General features: G+C 38.1%; 1 protein-coding gene across 1 annotated transcript in view; it reads right to left on the reverse strand.

The window, feature by feature from the left end:
• LOC126365967 (NF-X1-type zinc finger protein NFXL1) overlaps positions 1-13,427 on the reverse strand; it is a 103,524-nt gene extending 90,097 nt beyond the window's left edge. The window contains exons 1-2 of the mRNA XM_050008764.1: positions 12,712-13,427; positions 6,512-6,651 (exon numbers count right to left, since the gene is read on the reverse strand). Coding sequence (XP_049864721.1) covers positions 6,512-6,651; positions 12,712-12,958 — 387 coding nt within the window. The 5' untranslated portion in view covers positions 12,959-13,427. The remainder of the gene's footprint in view (positions 1-6,511; positions 6,652-12,711) is intronic.
• Positions 13,428-18,208: the final 4,781 nt, after the last annotated feature.

The following is an 18,208-nucleotide window of genomic DNA, read 5'->3' on the forward strand; positions in this document are numbered from 1 at the left end:
TTAAGTAATCAATGCATTCTGTTACAGGTTACTGTAAGATCTTCCAAAGTGATTGGGATGGATATTTTGGGACCTTTTAACTAGAAACCAGTAGAGAACCACTACTGTATGATCATAACAGTCATTGTTAACATTATGTGAGAATGGTCATTGTCTAAAATCAGCAAGCTGACGGAGTAGCACAGGCAATGATGAATAATTGGTTGTTAAAGTTTGATGTTCTGGAAATGTTAATCACAGATCAGGACACCAACTTTATGTCAGAACTGATGATGCAGTTGCGCCATTTACCAGTAATGACCTTTTCGGCATATTTGTAAACTAAGGACAAGTCCATTACATCAGCAGGCCATTCGAAAAATGGAATGTGCACATCAAAAAATACGGAACAGGATGGGCCTTTATGCGAATAGCCAAGATAATGACTGGAATACTTTATTTCAGTACATGGTCACAGCTTATAATTCTAAAATCCATGTAAGTACAGGTCTACAGCCATATTAAGCAGTGTTGTGGTCATTAAATGCCATCACCATTTGAAGTAATCAAACATAAGGTGGGGAAATATTGGGAGCCCATGAGGAATTTCATGAAGATGTTGAAAAAGGTATGAAGTGAATGCAAAAAGCCAATACCAAGGCCTTTGAATGTCAAGAAGAGATTGGGCGATGCAATGATAAAGAGCCGGAGTATCATAAAGGTCCGTGGGTAATGCTGATATGTCCATAGATCCCACAGGGGAAAATGAAGAAATTCGTCACCAGGTATCGTGGTCCATACTAGGTAATTAAGATAACCTCACCAGTTAATGTTCCAGACAGCTTAAAAATTGTGTGCAATAGTCATAAATGCCAGACATGTAAGTCCTTTTCGATGCATGTCACATTCATTACCACCAAAGCCAGCGACACACTCAAAGATGCCCATGCGTAAAACTTTATTTTGTTTTCTATACATTGCACATAGCTTAAGGCTCAGAGGAAAAAATAAATTCACCTTCTTATTACAGAGTAATTTGTTACACTTGTGACTATATGACCCGTGTGTTTAAAAATTCACAACATGTATAAATGAGTTACCACCTATAACAGTTCCAATTAAAAAGTGGGTAGAACCTGGAAAAATCAAGGCATGTGTTTTGTCATGGGTGTGTGGCATGACCTGAATGGACAAAACGCCACATATGTCAAATTTTTTCACATCCTATGCATTGAGTCAATGTCTTCTTGCTGAACCGAGAGTACTCTTAGTCACTCTCTGTTTTGAAGACAGAGAAAAGCCACCATGAAATATAAATAGTGGCCACTGTTAGAAGAATACGAGTAGGATATTCTTCAACACCAACTTCCAGCAGCAAAAATCAAAACTCCAAATACGATAGATGCAAATTCTGTCCAAGTTGTGGCAACAAAATCCTTATAGAGTTTGAGATGCAGCAAATATGTATGTGAAGCTCACATTACACACACTGCCCAAATTGTTGACCATAATAAGTTTGAATGTAGCTGGGGCAGCTAAGAATTTAGAAAATGGAGCAACTGAGCTTTCCCTATTATTAACTATTTCTGTTTTGTTCTGTTCTGTTTCAGAATAAGAGGACAAAAGTATTTTTTTACATCACTTACATGATTGTGAACTTTTAAAACTGTAATATTTATTTTATGGCAAATAATGCCCTAATAATTTTTAGTACAGCAAGCTGAGAACTTCACGAGTTACAGTCATTGTAATTTTTGAGTTAACTGACAATTTTAAATCTTGCTGCTCTTTAAACATAAGTAAAAACTCAACTGATCTATGTCTCTTTCTGATAAAGTGCAGCATGATAAAAATATTTGTGTTTTTGTATATGACCATCTGGCCTAACTTTCATATTTTGTTGCAAACAGAACCTAAAATTAAAATAACTTCATGATTTGTTGGTTCATGGTGTGGGTTCCTGTAGTTATGTTCTAGTTTATGAACCACGGGCAACGTATGAGTGGCCAAGTAAGTAGTCCCGACAGTCGGGATACAAGTTACTTTGGAATAAAGCTGGGCATCTCGGACATATTCTGAGTCGTGGTCACCTTTGTGCTCATACGGCAAAGACTACCAAATCCACTGGTTAGTCGCTCAACAGTTAGGGGTAAAACCCAATGGGACTCGGGGCAAGTAAGGCTAGCAACCTGCTTCTCTGGTACTTTAAATATGATGCTGGCAACAATCAGAGCAAAATGCCTCGGACCTTTGGAGGTGACGGAGTCCCACCTCTAACTGATAAACCAGGGACTCCTAAGATACGACTTGGCAAACAAATGGTAATGAGATGTGGAGCTATAAATATCAATGGGGGCCACTCTGGGAAGAAGGTAGAGCTGGCAGAGGCTGCAAGTAAGATGGGGCTGGATGTTTTAGCTGTTAGTGACATTCGGGTAAGGGGTGGGAAAGCAGAGGAAGTGGGACAATACAAAGTCTACCTGTCAGAAGTCAAAGCAGGAATAGCACAATGGGGCTTTACATCAGGAAAGAAATGGAACCCGGCGTAGTTGCAATAAGGTATGTAAACGAACGACTGATGTGGATAGATTTGACAGTGTCTAGCAAGAAAATTAGGATTGTGTCAGTATATTCGCATTGTGAAGGGACAGATCAAGATAAGATGGATAGTTTTTATGAGGCACTCAGTGATGTAGTTGTTAGAGTAAAGGACGAGGACAGTGTTCTGCTCATGGGTGATTTTAACGCCAGGATTGGAAATCGAACAGAAAGGTTTGAAAAGGTTAAGGGTAAATTTGGAGAAGATATGGAGGCCAACAGGAACGGGAAACAACTCTTGGATTTCTGTACCAGTATGGGCTTAGTAATCACAAACTCCTTTTTTAAACATAAGAACATTCACCAGTATACTTGGGAAGGCAGGGAAACCAGATCTGTCATTGACTATATAATAACAGATCAGGAATTCAGGAAGGCTGTGAGGGACACACGTGTATTCAGGGGATTCTTTGATGACACTGATCATTATTTAATCTGCAGTGAAATTGGGATTGTGAGGCCGAAAGTGCAGGAGGTCAGGTCCATATGTAGGAGAATAAGAGTGGAGGAACTTAAGGGTAAGGAAATCAGGCACAAGTACATAACAGCGATCTCAGAAAGGTACCAGTTAGTTGAATGTAGTCAATTACAGTCATTGGAAAAGGAATGGACAGGGTACAGGGACACAGTACTAGAAGTGGCTAAAGAATGTCTTGGAACAGTAGTGTGTAAAAGTAGGATGAAGCAAACAGCTTGGTGGAATGACACAGTCAAGGCAGCCTGTAAAAGGAAAAAGAAGGCGTATCAAAAATGGCTACATACTAGAACTAAGGTAGACAGAGAAAGTTATGTTGAAGAAAGAAACAAAGCCAAACAGATAATTGCAACATCCAAGAAGAAATCTTGGGAAGACTTTGGAAACAGGTTGGAGACTAGTTGCTGGTCAAGTTGCTGGAAAGCCATTCTGGCGTGTAATTAGCAGTCTTCGAAAGGGAGGTAAGAAGGAAATGACAAGTATTTTGGACAGGTCAGGAAAACTGCTGGTGAATCCTGTGGATGCCTTGGGCAGATGGAGGAATATTTTGAAGAGTTGCTCAATGTAGGTGAAAATACGATCAGTAATGTTTCAGGTTTCGAGGTACAATGGGATAGGAATGATGATGGAAATAGGATCACGTTTGAGGAAGTGGAGAAAATGGTCAATAGATTGCAGTGCAATAAAGCTGCTGGGGTGGATGAAATTAAGTCGGAACTCATCAAATACAGTGGAATGTCAGGTCTTATATGGCTACACAGGATAATTGAAATGGCCTGGGAGTCGGGATAGGTTCCATCAGACTGGAGAAAAGCAGTAATCACACCAATTTTTAAACATGGAAATGGAAAAGATTGTAACAACTATAGACGTATCTCTTTAATCAGCGTTGTGGGTGAAATCTTCTCAGGTATTGTTGAAAGGAAAGTGCGAGTATTAGTTGAGGACCTATTGGATAAAAATCAGTGTGGGTTTAGGTCTCTTAGAGGTTGTCAAGACCAGACCTTTAGCTTACGGCAAATAATGGAGAAGTGTTATGAGTGGAACAGGGAATTATATCTATGCTTTATAGCTCTAGAAAATGCATATGACCGGGTTTCTAGGAGGAAGTTATTGTCTGTTCTACATGATATGGAATAGGAGCCAAACTTTTGCAAGCAATTAAAGGTCTTTACATGGATAGTCAGGCAGCAGTTAGAGTTGACAGTAAATTGAGTTCATGGTTCAGAGTAGTTTCAGGGGTAAGACAAGGCTGCAACCTGTCTCCACTGTTGTTCATATTATTTATGGATCATATGTTGAAAACAATAGACTGGCTGGGTGAGATCAAGATATGTGAACACAAAATAAGCAGTCTTGCATATGCGGATGACTTAGTTGTGATGGCAGATTCGATTGAAAGTCTGCAAAGTAATATTTCAGAGCTAGATCAGAAATGTAAGGACTATGGTATGAAGATAAGCATCTCCAAAACGAAAGTAATGTCAGTGGGAAAGAAATATAAACGGATTGAGTGCCAAATAGGAGGAACAAAGTTAGAACAGGTGGACGGTTTCAAGTACTTAGGATGCATATTCTCACAGGATGGCAACATAGTGAAAGAACTGGAAGTGAGGTGTAGCAAAGATAATGTAATGAGTGCTCAGCTACGATCTACTCTCTTCTGCAAGAAGGAAGTCAGTACCAAGACTAAGTTATCTGTGCACCGTTCAATCTTTCGACCAACTTTGTTGTATGGGAGTGAAAGCTGGGTGGATTCAGGTTACCTTAACAACAAGGTTGAGGTTACTGATATGAAAGTAGCTAGGATGATTGCAGGTACTAGTAGATGGGAACAATGGCAAGAGGGTGTCCACAGTGAGGTCAAAGAAAAACTGGGAATGAACTCTATAGATGTAGCAGTCAGGGCGAACAGGCTTAGATGGTGGGGTCATGTTACACACATGGGAGAAGCAAGGTTACCCAAGAGACTCATGGGTTCAGCAGTAGAGGATAGGAGGAGTCGAGGCAGACCAAGAGAAGGTACCTGGATTCGGTTAAGAATTATTTTGAAGTAATAGGTTTAACATCAGAAGAGGCACCTATGTCAGCACTGAATAGGGGATCGTGGAGGAATTTCATAAGGGGACTACGCTCCAGACTGAATGCTGAAAGGCATAATCAGTTTTAAATGTAGATGATCTATCAGTATTATGCCGTTTAATACCAACTGGGTCATTATGACCTCAAAGGGTATATTTGTACAGTATTTTAAGGAAACTGTGGTGTTTCGGTCCACAAACTCATTGCCATCATCATGGTACCACAGCAGAAAAGAGAAAGCTGCCCCCAAGCACTTTGCTTTGTGTTCTGGAATCAGTTGCTTTGGAACTCACCTCACACACAGTTTCCAGAACAACATGAGCTTTGTGACAATTTTACATGACAAGGAGCAGCGCACCTGTGGGAACTGACTGCCGAGTTCTGTTACAGTGAAACGACGATTCTCATACAAGCTCCACAAGGTCACCCTTAATGATGGGTGATCTCCTGTTGAGCTCCTAATCATCAACATTTTGGCAATTTCGTGCAATGTCTCTGCACCAGTGACACACCATCTCCTTGCTCATTACATTAGGTCCACAGACCTCACACAGATGATGATTTTCAGTTCACACACTTCATCAACAACTGCACTTCACACACTGAGGAAACTGGAACACGAGTCTCCAGTATCAACTGCCACTACAAAGCTACTGTGAGACATTGGGAAATTTCGTTAGCACATGTGTCATGCCATTTTATTACTCTATCATGTACATACCATTGCTTCATGCAATGTCAGTTTGTCAGCTACAGGAAATTTACTCCACAGATGTGCCTCATATTTAGCTCTCACAGAATACTTACCAGCCTTCGTCCAGAATAGCCAATAAAAGAATAGAAAATTACATAAATGTAATTAAGCTTTTGGCATGCTAATTTATGATGGCATCAATGGTAACTACTTTATCTCAGATGTTGCTTGCTCGGTTTTATAAACATAGTTCAACATACAATATAGTATTCCAGGGTCAAGAGGAATATTTGATAATAGCCACCATAGACAAAGTTATCTACTGTTATGTCACCTTTTGGTATGTATTTCCACAGTTTGGTTGTTAATTGGCAAAGCCAACGAATTTGAAAGCAGAAAACTTGGTTGTAGCAATACTGATCTGTAACTTAGTGCGACGTCTATTTTCGGCTGGAATGTGACAGCTCGGTTGTGAGTTGGTGAAACCAACAAATGTTAAAGCAAAAAAACTTGGTTGTGGTGACAGATTAATTTGTAGTTTAGCTCATTTGGAAAATTTACCACTAATATCAATAGTCGCCATATTGTTTATGCTAACTGTGTGTTTCTGTCACTGGTCAAAGCCAATGATTACTATCGAATATTCCTCTCTATTCATACCCCATACAACTGACAGTACTCACAGCATCATTTCTTTTCACAGATGCTATACAGATCAGACACGTTGCAGCACCAGACTGGAAAACCTCCTCCAGAAACCGCTGTGTACGCCCAAGCTCATCACTTCTACCCCCTAACTGAGAGTACGACTTCAACACAGACTCTGCAAAGATTTAACATACATTAATGTTATGTGTAATAAATGAATTAATTGATATTCTTGAATTATACATTCATACATACATTTGCTCAGTATCATATGTAACATCAGAAAGAGCCTATCAGGAAATTCGATACTTACTACCTCAGATGATGCTTAACAAATGACATAAACTGCAATAATTGTATTCATTATGAAAGAAAACGGAGTGATCAACATAATAGTTTACCATATCTGCTGGTTTTAACGAGTGCACTGTAGTTCATGATACTGCCATTTTTCTCGGCCAGTAATATCACTGTCAACACAACGTTTTTAAAACTCATGGAAACAGCCTGATCTGTGGTGTAGCCCAAAGATCTAGGTAAACTATAAGGCGATAGCTTCACTGTGAGCAAAGCCAAAGAATGTGTCATGAAAACAAGTTGCTGCTATTGCGGTTATAGTCCAAACTGGTTTGATGCAGCTCACCACAAAAGTCTAACCTGTGCTTCTTCATAACTACTTTAGCCTACATACACTTGACCTGCTTATTGCTGTCAGTCTTAGGCCTGCCTCTACAATTGCAGCAGTCTGCCCCCTTGCTTCAGCAGTTCAGTGATCGAGGAAGCTAGGTCAGTTGCAACAGCTGCCATAAGACTGCACTGGCAGACACGACCAAGCACAATGTCGTCACTACTACCTAGCTTCTGATCTTGCCAAATGCCAATGCGGAATGTGTTCATGCCACTGTGTGGGCTGTTAGTGGCCGATCATGCAAGGTGATGGATTCTACACGTTGTGCCCTCCTGCAACTCATAAACATAGTCGTCAACACGCCCAAATGTCTTATTGGCGCTTATCTAACAGAGTAGGTTTGAAGTACACAACACTTTGGACACCTTGGCATCTATAGTTTGACACTGTCAGACTTGCCATAGATGTGAACTGTACTGGAAGTCAGCTGAGTCACAGATGCAGATAACATTACAGCAGTTGCTACCATCACTCACATGTTTGCAGTATCTGCCTCTGCTCAGGAACCACTGACAAAAAGACCCCATACCACCTACCGGTATTTTGTTAGGTGGGCTATCCTTACAACCCTCTGCTCATCTACTCCATGATTGTAACACAAGATGTACCTCCCATTCTTTCTTCCATTACCAAAATAACTCTTCTTTCATGCCTCATGTGTCCCATCAACCTACACCTACTGACAGAAAAATTGTGTCATACAGCTCTTTTCCCCAAAATTTGTTTCAGTATCGCTTCATCAGTTACTGGATCCAATTTGAATACATAAGAATGCTTCTATGAACATAAGACAAGGTCAGGCATGGCCTTGATGAAGAAACCATTCCAATATTTGCCTGAAATGATTTAGCAAAACCACGGGATACCTAAATCAAGGTGGGCAGACAAAGCAAACTCCATCCTTCCAAATAAGAGGTCGGTGCCTTAATAAATGCACTGCTTCATTTGGTTAGTCGCTACTGTACAAGGGTCTTTGATTTAGGGACTAAGTACAATTTGTGCCAGAAAATTTATATTTAAAAAATCATAGTTTTACGCTGCACACCTTATGGATATCTGCTGGTGACCCTAGAACCATGGACACCCATCTCATCCTCATCATTCGTTTTTTTATTAAACGGCATTTCAAAAACTTCTACTATCCTCTTGGAAATAAACTATTTTTAAACTTAATGTCATAGAGACAATTAGGTCAGGCCCGAACATCATAGTTTGGCAGTGAATTGGCAAAGACAACAAATATATCATAAGAATAACATATTTTGCAATATGCATTCCTCAAGTTATATTTACATCCCAATGGAAAACAATTTTCATGCTGTGGTCAGATATTTTCAGGGTTTTAATAGGTTTGAAAGCATTAACAATATCTTCCCCCATATAACCAAAGGGGAGGAGTGTCCTAATGTTTTGATATTTGGAATATGCACAACAATATGACATCATAGTTGCCAAAGTGAGGTCATAGGAAGCGCCCAATTGCACCCGTCTATTTTGACTTGCAACATCATACTGTTGTGGTGTGTGACGTCACTGTGGCACGTGTGGCTTTTTTTCATGTTGTCATATTTGATGGTGCCCTCTCGTGGTGGATGCTGATGTGTTGCGTTTAACATGTGGTATTGCATTAATTTGAGTCTCGATTATCACTTTGGTAACATGGGTTTATTTGAGTCTGAGTAGTTAGTGCAATAACGTGGATTTGGAAGTTTTTGATTTGCTCTCAGTGAGCTGTTATGGCTTTTTTTCCTTTTGTTTGTGAGCTTGGTGCTTTCGTTGGTTGTGTTTCATCTGTTTTATAATTATGGTATTTCCGTTATATTTTAATTGATCTAGAGAATATGTTTTTTTTTTTTTAGTTGTCGGGGTTTTCGTTTCACTGGTATTTTGAGAGTTATGTAAATGTGTGACTTCTGTGGTTGTGTTGTCCTTCTATTTGTGGTTTGCCAGTCAGTATAAAGAGCTGCGTTTGAGCTATATAGATCAATGGAAATGTCTGATTCCACTTTTTGGAGTTGTAGGTATTTGTTGGTTTTTTTTTATACCAAGGGATTCATTTGAGCTATATCGGTAGAGTGAAGTGCACAATTCCTGTTGGTGTTGTGGCTGTAGCACTATGTCGTAAGTAGGGACTTTTAAAAAATATAATATTTGTTTTGGGATGGTGTGGAATTTTGTACTGTTGTACTTGTCACCCATTGTAAGCCCCCAATTTCCCGCAGCTGTCCTGTTAGTTTCATTTTATTGTTGGAGTAATAAGTTCTGGGTTGACAGAAGCGTCCGAAGCTTTGACCCGTGACGTACGGGTGTTGTTGTGTGTGACATCATGAAGGCAAGGAGTTTGGCTTGTGAGTGTGTTGTGATTGGTTGTGCTCTCTGGTGGTTTGTTCAGGGTGTTCGTTTGTGTGGTGTAATGGGCTCAGTTTGCTTTTTGCTCATTATCCACAATTGTTCGAGTGTCAGCTGTGTTTGTAGTGGAATTCGTTTCAGTGAGTTAACAATTTTGTGTGAAGGTTAATTTAGTGTTGTTCGCTGTAGATCGTATGGTAATTTTAGTAAAATTAATCGGTTGTTGTTTTTGTTCAGGAATGGATATGATGGATAAAAACAACAGTGTGCAGGTCAAGGGAAGGGTTCGATCCCAATGTGTGGCTGCGTATCTTGAAATTGGTATCGGGAGATGTTTCTGTGCTATATAGGCCAAGGGAAGTGTTTGATCCTAATTTATGGGATCGGGAGCTGCTGTTGAGCTATATAGGTCAAGGGAAGTGTCCGATTCCAGATGATATTGTGTTTAGTGGTAATTGGGGAGTTTTGTGATGTCGTTTTCTTTCGTCGTTTTGTGTGGTTTTGTACGGGGGTGGGTGTCTAATTTTTTTTTGTATTTAGTCTGCCCCCACCCAAAAACACCCCATTTCCTGCACTTGTCCCGTCAGTGTCATTAGGCTTTTTGTGGAAAGTGTGTGTGTTTGTCTTTCGATGTATTTTCGTCCTCATAATGTGTATGTACTGACTTTATATGCACCATATTGGAATCGTGGTGTATGGTCGTTTCCGCCATATTTGTGACGTCATGGGTCATAGCAGACAGGCGGGATCAAACGCTTCCGTATTTCTAAAGTTCTCATGTAATTTTTATTTTTGTTCGCGTTTCTTGCATGTCTATGTAGTTACAGCATCTTTTCGATTTTGTATACACTGGAAGTAAGCATTTCCACCTTACTGATGACATCATGTGTCAATGCAGACGGCTGGAATCAGATGCTTCCCTAATGCTCCAAAGTGACTACACAGAGTTGACAGATTAGATTAGATTAATACTTGTTCCATAGATCATGAATACGACACTTCGTAATGATGTGGAACGTGTCAGGTTAATGAAAGATGTCTGTACAAGATATTACATTACACAAAATATTGCATGACACTAATGCTTAAGTTAGTTTTTTTCCCTGCCTTAATTTATATCTAAAAATTCAGCCAATGTGTAGAAGGAGTTGTCATCTAGAAATTCTTTTAATTTATTTTTAAATGTTGGTTGACTATCTGTCAGGCTTTTGATGCTGTTTGGTAGGTGACCAAAGACTTTTGTGGCAGCATAATTTACCCCCTTCTGTGCCAAAGTCAGATTTAACCCTGCATAGTGAAGATCACCCTTTCTCCTGGTGTTATAGCTATGCACACTGCTATTACTTTTGAACTGGGCTTGATTATTAACAACAAATTTCATAAGTGAATATATATACTGTGAGGATCCCTAGATCCTTAAATAGATGTCTGCAAGATGACCGTGGGTGGGCTCCAGCAATTATTCTGATTACACATTTTTGAGCAATGAATATTTTTCTACTCAACGATGAATTATTCCAGAATATGATACCATACGAAAGCAGTGAATGAAAGTACGCAAATAGTTGCCTTGTTGATAGTGTCACTGTCCAAAGCTGATGTATTGCATAATGTTCTTCAATGCTTCCGTTTTATCTTCAGCAGATAGTAAATTGGAGTGATAGTTCTGATTCAAATTTAGTGAATTTATTTCCTTTCATGTAGGAACTAAATCACAGCTTGTGGAAACTTAAGATAAGCACAATCCAAATAGAATAAACAATATTTCATAGTAAATCAATAATTTGCCACTTGTGACTTGCTCTATGGTGTTGAATTATGTTGCATGATGATCAGGGTTCATAAGAAACTGATTTTACGTATACAAACTGAAGCAGCAAGTGAAAACTTGTACCAAAAAGCCGGGAATAGAACCCAGGTCTCCTGCTTACTAAGCAGGTTCGTTAGCCAGATTGTCGCACCTTGGTGTCAAGGTGGCTTATTGGCTGACGCACTTGCCTAGAAAGCAGAAGACCCAGATTCGAGTCCCAACCTTGGAACAAATCTGCAATCACAGCATTGCAGTCTATATACATAAAACCACATATGTATGAAACCAGTAATGTCTCTGAAATTGTGACGTTTCATTTGTTACATCTCTCTCTCTCTCTCTCTCTCTCACTGTGTGTGTGTGTGTGTGTGTGAGAGAGAGTGAGAGTGAGAGTGAGAGAGAGAGAGAGAGAGAGAGAGAGATATAATTACCCTCTTAGTTTTCAATGCTAGACAAGAAATGACCTTTACTGTTTTCATTCAAAGTTAATTTAGCTCACAAAGAGGCTAAACTTATGTACTGGACCCGACTCTCCACTCACCCCCCCCCCCCCAAAAAAAAACCAAAAAAAATCTTTGTTGTGGTGGCAGACTGATCTATAATGCAGCTCGATGTCTAGGTTATGTTAGGAGAAAATCTGTTTTTGTTAACAAATTAATCAGTAACAAGGCCTAATGTTTATGTCTGTGCTGTAATGGAAAATGCAAGAGGGTGGGGGTCCAATATTGTACCAAAATGATACTAAATTCTTGATAAATAGCAAGGCTAAATTTTAATGCACACTGAAAATTTTCTCTTTTGGCAACTCCTCCTATCTCACTAAAGAATTAGTTTTTAGAAACTTGTCTATTTAATGCAAAAGAGTCACATACATACTTGTGTTATTAAACTATTCTTTTTCTGTTATGTGATATTATTAAGTACTGCATATGTAATTAAATACCAACTCAGTTAATGTTCTGTAACTGACTTGTTCCACATCATTATGATATACCACCTATCATTAAAGACGACCTAAGGAACATAAACTAAATATACTAAAATTGTTTTAAAGTACAAGCAAATATGACACTAGCCACATTACTGAGCGCAACAACTGAATTTCACATACTGCACGTATCTGTACCCTATCATCAGTAGCCTTGTTGTAGGGCTATATATAGTGGTACAGACTTAATATTATGGAATTTCATGTTGTAATGTGGTTAATGATATGAAAATAGTATCCTAGCATCTGCACAGTATAAGTTAACAATGCGATTACTGACTTAATGACAAAAATGCAGACAGTTAATAAAATTATTTACAACTGGATATAGGGCATGTGACTTAATGACAAAGCTTACAAGTATGGAAAGCGGTACACAACATTAAATTTCTCTCATTACCAAGAATATTGTCATTTTCCAAATCATCCTCTTCTGAAGACGATTCATAGCCTGTACTCAGGTGTTTCTGAAGAGACGCCTGTTGCTTCAATTGAGCTTCTTTAAATCTTTCTTCAGCTGTCGGCATTTGCATTGGTACACTCCTGGTGTTTTGATTTTTATTTTCCGTCTTGCGACCCCTAGCGTTAGAACCTCTTCCGCCACCCCGGTTCCAAGGGTTGCCTCTTCCGCCTCGCCGGCTTTCCATTTCTGTTATCAATAGACACACCAGGTGAAACAAACCGAAACGATATTATCAAACGCAGTAAATGTTTCGTAATATCCGACACTTCGCGAACTGTGTCGGACAACAAAAGGCAATGCGTGGATCATTAATGTCATTCTTTAGAGAGGAAAAAAAAGGAGACAACATTAACGCCCGATACACGTCAAGTTCTCAAAACAGCATATTGTGCCTATTCCTCATCGTTAAATCCTGTAAATACAAATACAAAAGATAATAGTACACTCATAAACACACGGATGTACCAGAAAAAAATACCGACTGAGCAACTACTGCTTCGTTACTCCAATTAATGAAAGGAATAAAAAATCACGATTTTTAATCATCATGCAAGCTTTCAAACTCAACGTCACCGCTTCTCAACAACGTAAACCTTTCGCCGCCAGCGATTCTATAAACTCAGATATCACCCATATCACCCTTCTAAAAATGTAATATCTTCGTGGGTATTTTGAACCGAGTTTCCACGTGCAACTAAAGTGGCGCCATTTCAAGTGGTAAGAAGACAGATTCAATTGATAGACTAAAATATGCCAACAAAGCACTATACGTATACCTTGTTTAGCAAAACGATAATAAATTTATGTTCACTTTACCAAATGCAAAATTTATTATTTTTTTGTTGTACGCTCCTACGACGTGCCATTCTGAACTTCAGTGTTGATTAACAACGCTACGACGTAAACCGTAAATACGGTGTGCCTCAGGGTTCCGTACTGGGACCAGTTTTGTTCTTGTTATTTGTAAATGACCTGGAACCATCCAGTCCTAACTATAAGTACGTTAAATATGCCGATGATACAAATATACGTATCGAAAGAAAGACCCCAGAGGAGCTCCAAAATGAAATAAAAAAGAGCACTACAATTGTATCAGAATGGTTCACAATGAACAACTTAATAATAAACACACATAAAACTATGCATCTACACACAGTGCAGAATAAACAGCCTTTAACTGCAACGATAGAACTGTTAGGCAAAAGACTTGAAATTGTAAATAGCACCAAATTTTTGGGAGTCTGGATCCAAGATGACCTAAGATGGCAGAAACACACACAACACCTATGTAGTAGATTAAATACCATTTGTTATAGTATAAAAATTCTTACTGGATGCACATCAATGCAAGCCATAAAAAATCACTACTAAGATATGGTTTAATCTGCTGGGGAAGTTCACCATCCAGCAAAAGCTGTTTTATTGCACAAAAAAGAATTATAAGAGCCATGGAAGGCTTAGCAACTCGATCTTCATGCAAACCTTCGTTTAAGAAGCTTCATATTCTTCCATTACCATGCCTATACATCCTAAAAACAATAATGTTAAGAAGGAAAATCGTAGATGAAAATAGCAAGATTGCTCCAAAAAACCAAAATATCCATTCATACAACACAAGGAATAATCAAGATTTACATATGCAGTTTTCACATGCAACACTAAAACAAAAAGGACTCTTGCAAGCAGGAAAAAAAACTGTATAACAAACTACCTAAGGAAATTAAGGCAATAACTGGCATGCATAAATTCAAAACTGCAGTGAGTGACTACTTGCTACAGAATTGCTACTATAGTGTTGATGAATTTTTATCTACAATATAAACATGTGAAAAATTTAAATATATTATACAATGAAGGCCAAAATAAGAATGGTGTACATGTAGATTTATCTGTGTATTATATGTGGTCTATTACATATATGTGTGTGTCTGTATAATTTAGGCCAAAAGTATTAAATGTGTGCTTGTAAAATTTATTTGTGTATTTGTGAAATGTTATTCCCAAATGTTAGAGTTATATTGCTAAATACTGAAAACCATACAACAGTTTTTTCTGTTAAACTTTATTGCAAATTATTTGACTTGTCCTATATCATTATGTACCCCTGTACAGGACCAATAAATATGCAATACAACACAATACAAAGGTTACTATGATTGGTACTATATTCGTTACTAAATTGGTTGTCAGTATAGCTCATAAAATGCCAGATTTTAATTTATAACCTCGTGATACTAACGGTTTGTTTCTTACACGAGACGTGTAACTGTTGATGTTTTACGCTTATACTTTAAACGCCTGGTTATGGGTTCCACAGATTGACAGATACGACTAAGTTCCATTGAAAAATAGAGATATGACAATGTGGGGCATATGTAAAAACATGTGGCCAGCAACAATTTGAAGTTGCTAACCCCCTTTCAGTTCAATTTGTCAGATAGTGTCCACGCTCACTGATTGCCGCAAGAGATCTGTTGACAAACAGTAAAACAAGCGTCACAGTTTAAAATTCTGGATAAGTCATGGTAGCCCTGCTCAAGTGTGAAGCATACATAAAAACATGTGACCAACAATAATTTGAAACTGCTGCCCTATTTCAATTTAGTTTTCCTGCCAGTACTCACACTCACTTCATACGAGATCTGTTGATGCACAATAAGTAAAGCATCACAGTTTAAAATTCTGTCTAACTCTTGGGAGTCCTTAATGTCCTTTATGAACTCTACTTTCATCAGAATATTGTCGACCTTATCGCCCTTACTTTCATCAAAATGTTGTCGACATGATAGCATCATGTTTGATTCCCTGGCCTGTACGTATTAACAAAAAGTGTGTTTGCAGTGCCCAATTAATTTCCACAAAAGATTCCTATTAATCTTCCTCCCTTTTAATGTCTCCTGCCGTGAGAAATTCACATATTATTTTTTGTTCCTTATGATACCTCTATCAACAACTGAAGTCCAGTCTGCCATTATGGTTAATCATCTCCCTAGACATATTTTATGCGCTCATTAACATTATCATACACTTCTTCAGTTTCAGTAGTATCCACATCTGTCATATGATTAAAGTGTCCTTTGAATAGCCATTCATTTTTAATGTCAATGTCATTTCCATATGTTGCAGGTATGCTACTGTAACTCTTTATTCTAGCAATTCATTATTATTCCTGTACCTTCTATATCATTATCAGTTCCAGTGTGAATGATACTATGGTCCCATTTCCAAAAGTCTCCGTCTTCTGGCCATCACATTTTGCTGAATCCTAGAATATGTCTGCTTCACTTCTGTTTCTAACATTAAAGTTTCTAGCCTCCAACATTGCCTTAGCATTCTTACAGCAACATTCCCATTCTAATTAGCATTTTCTTTTTTGTCTGATGGTTCCCCCTGAGTAGTCACTGCTATGAGATCCAAATGGAGGACTATTTTGCTTCTGGAATATTTTATCCATGAGGAAGCTATCATGATGTTTTAGCAATGAACTGAATGCCTTCAGCATCACAGTACTGCAGCTATTAAAATTCAACCCAACTTCACTTCGAGGTAGCAGCACAGTTTCTGTACCAATGTCCTCAATTTCTGCAAACCAGGAAACTGTCTGTTGCCCCCTTGTCTCTAAATCTGGCAAGAGGCCCTTTAGTGGACCAATTTTTTAAAAAAATTTTTATTTTATTTTTAAAAAAAGCGGTTTTTCCTCAATGACTGTCCTTCGATGCTGGCTTGTGACAGGATGAACTTGACTTTCCAAGAGAGAAATCAACTTGGCAGGTGAACGTAATTACCAGCCAGCCATTCTGTCTTCTTGAGATTTTTAAGTTTTCTGGATAAAATTAAAAAAATATATATATTCAGCAATTTCATGAACCATGAGTATTTCCCCAATCCAGCATATTTGTGTGCATGGTAAAAAACATTCTGAAGTTGAAATATTTTTAGCTCTGCCTAAAATTCCATTCCTCCTCTATCCTCTTGATGTATGCTGGCAGTACATTATAAAATATGACACCTGTATTGCTCACATGTCTTTTAATATGAGTTATTCTTGCTTGCTACATATTGATGGAACATCAGTTGCATGTGTTGTAGGCTTAATAGTCTGATAGTCTGTGTTATCATACATAAAACTTATATAGAGATTGTCAGTGAGCAATTATAAGAGCTGTGAGGCACAACTCAAATTGTCATTTACTGTAATGTGAAAATTTCTTTTGTACAATTATTATTAGCGTTACCTTAGAACACTGTTCCATAAGTACTAGGAGATTGCAGTAACCAAAGTATGTCATTCTAGCTCCATCTGTTGTGCAGACTTCCGAAATGGTTCTCAGTGCAAAACATTCATAACTAAGTCTCTGATAGAGATTCATTATGACACAAACTTTCAAATTTAAGTCTTGAGCATACATTGCTAAGCAATTCATAGACTGCACTACTTGTAACTCTTTACTCAGTTCCCAACACCAGATTGTGATCCTGATGTTGATTCATTTTTCATTTTCTTCCTGTTCCACTCGCAAATAGAGCAAGGAAGAAACAAGTGTCTATATGTCTCCATATGAGTGCTAATTTCTCATATCATATCTTCTTGGTCCTTACGCACAGCATATGTTCATGTTCATGCAGTAGAATCATTTCACAGTCAGCTTTAAATGCAGGTTCTCTAAATTTTCTCAACTGTGTTTCTTGAAAAGAACATCGCCTTCCCTCCAAGGATTCTCATTTGAGTTCCCAAAGCATCTCTGTAGCACTTACATGTTGTTCGAATTGTGAATTGTGAATTGTGTGAATTGTGTTTTATTCATCTCATGACGTACATTTGCAATCCATTTGGTTTGCGTACAGGAGACATGTCAAAAATTTATAAAACAATTACAATGATTTTTACATTAATTAATGATAGCACTATAATAAATAACAACACTATAAGGATATTTCTTGGAACATGTAACACATTGTACCCAGCTCAAATTTCCAGATTGTCCTGCATGAATTCATCCACTGAGTAATAACACTTCATTGTCAGTACCTCATATAGCTTTCTTTTAAGTGAACCTAAATTCATCTGCATCAACTTGTTCCCTTTTAATTTATTAAAAATTTTCATTCCCATGTATTGAGGTCCATGGGCAAACAGTCTGAGGCGGTGGGTGGGGAGCATAAAATTTTCTTTGTTTCTGGTATCATGTGAATGGACAAAATGGTTTCCCTCAAATAAGTCGCGTCTGGAGTACAAAAATATAATAATCTCATATATGTATAAGGATGGCAGAGTTAATATTTTGAGTTTCCTAAATAATGGTCGACATGGTTCTTTGTGATTGGCAGTGCACATATTTCGTATGATTTTTTTCTGTATTTTTAGTATCCGCACTATGTTTGTCGAGTTACCCCAAAAAACAATACCATACCTAATAATGGATTCAAAGTAGCT

The sequence above is a fragment of the Schistocerca gregaria genome, chromosome 4 (assembly GCF_023897955.1).
Source record: "Schistocerca gregaria isolate iqSchGreg1 chromosome 4, iqSchGreg1.2, whole genome shotgun sequence".
NCBI classification, from domain to species: domain Eukaryota; kingdom Metazoa; phylum Arthropoda; class Insecta; order Orthoptera; family Acrididae; genus Schistocerca; species Schistocerca gregaria.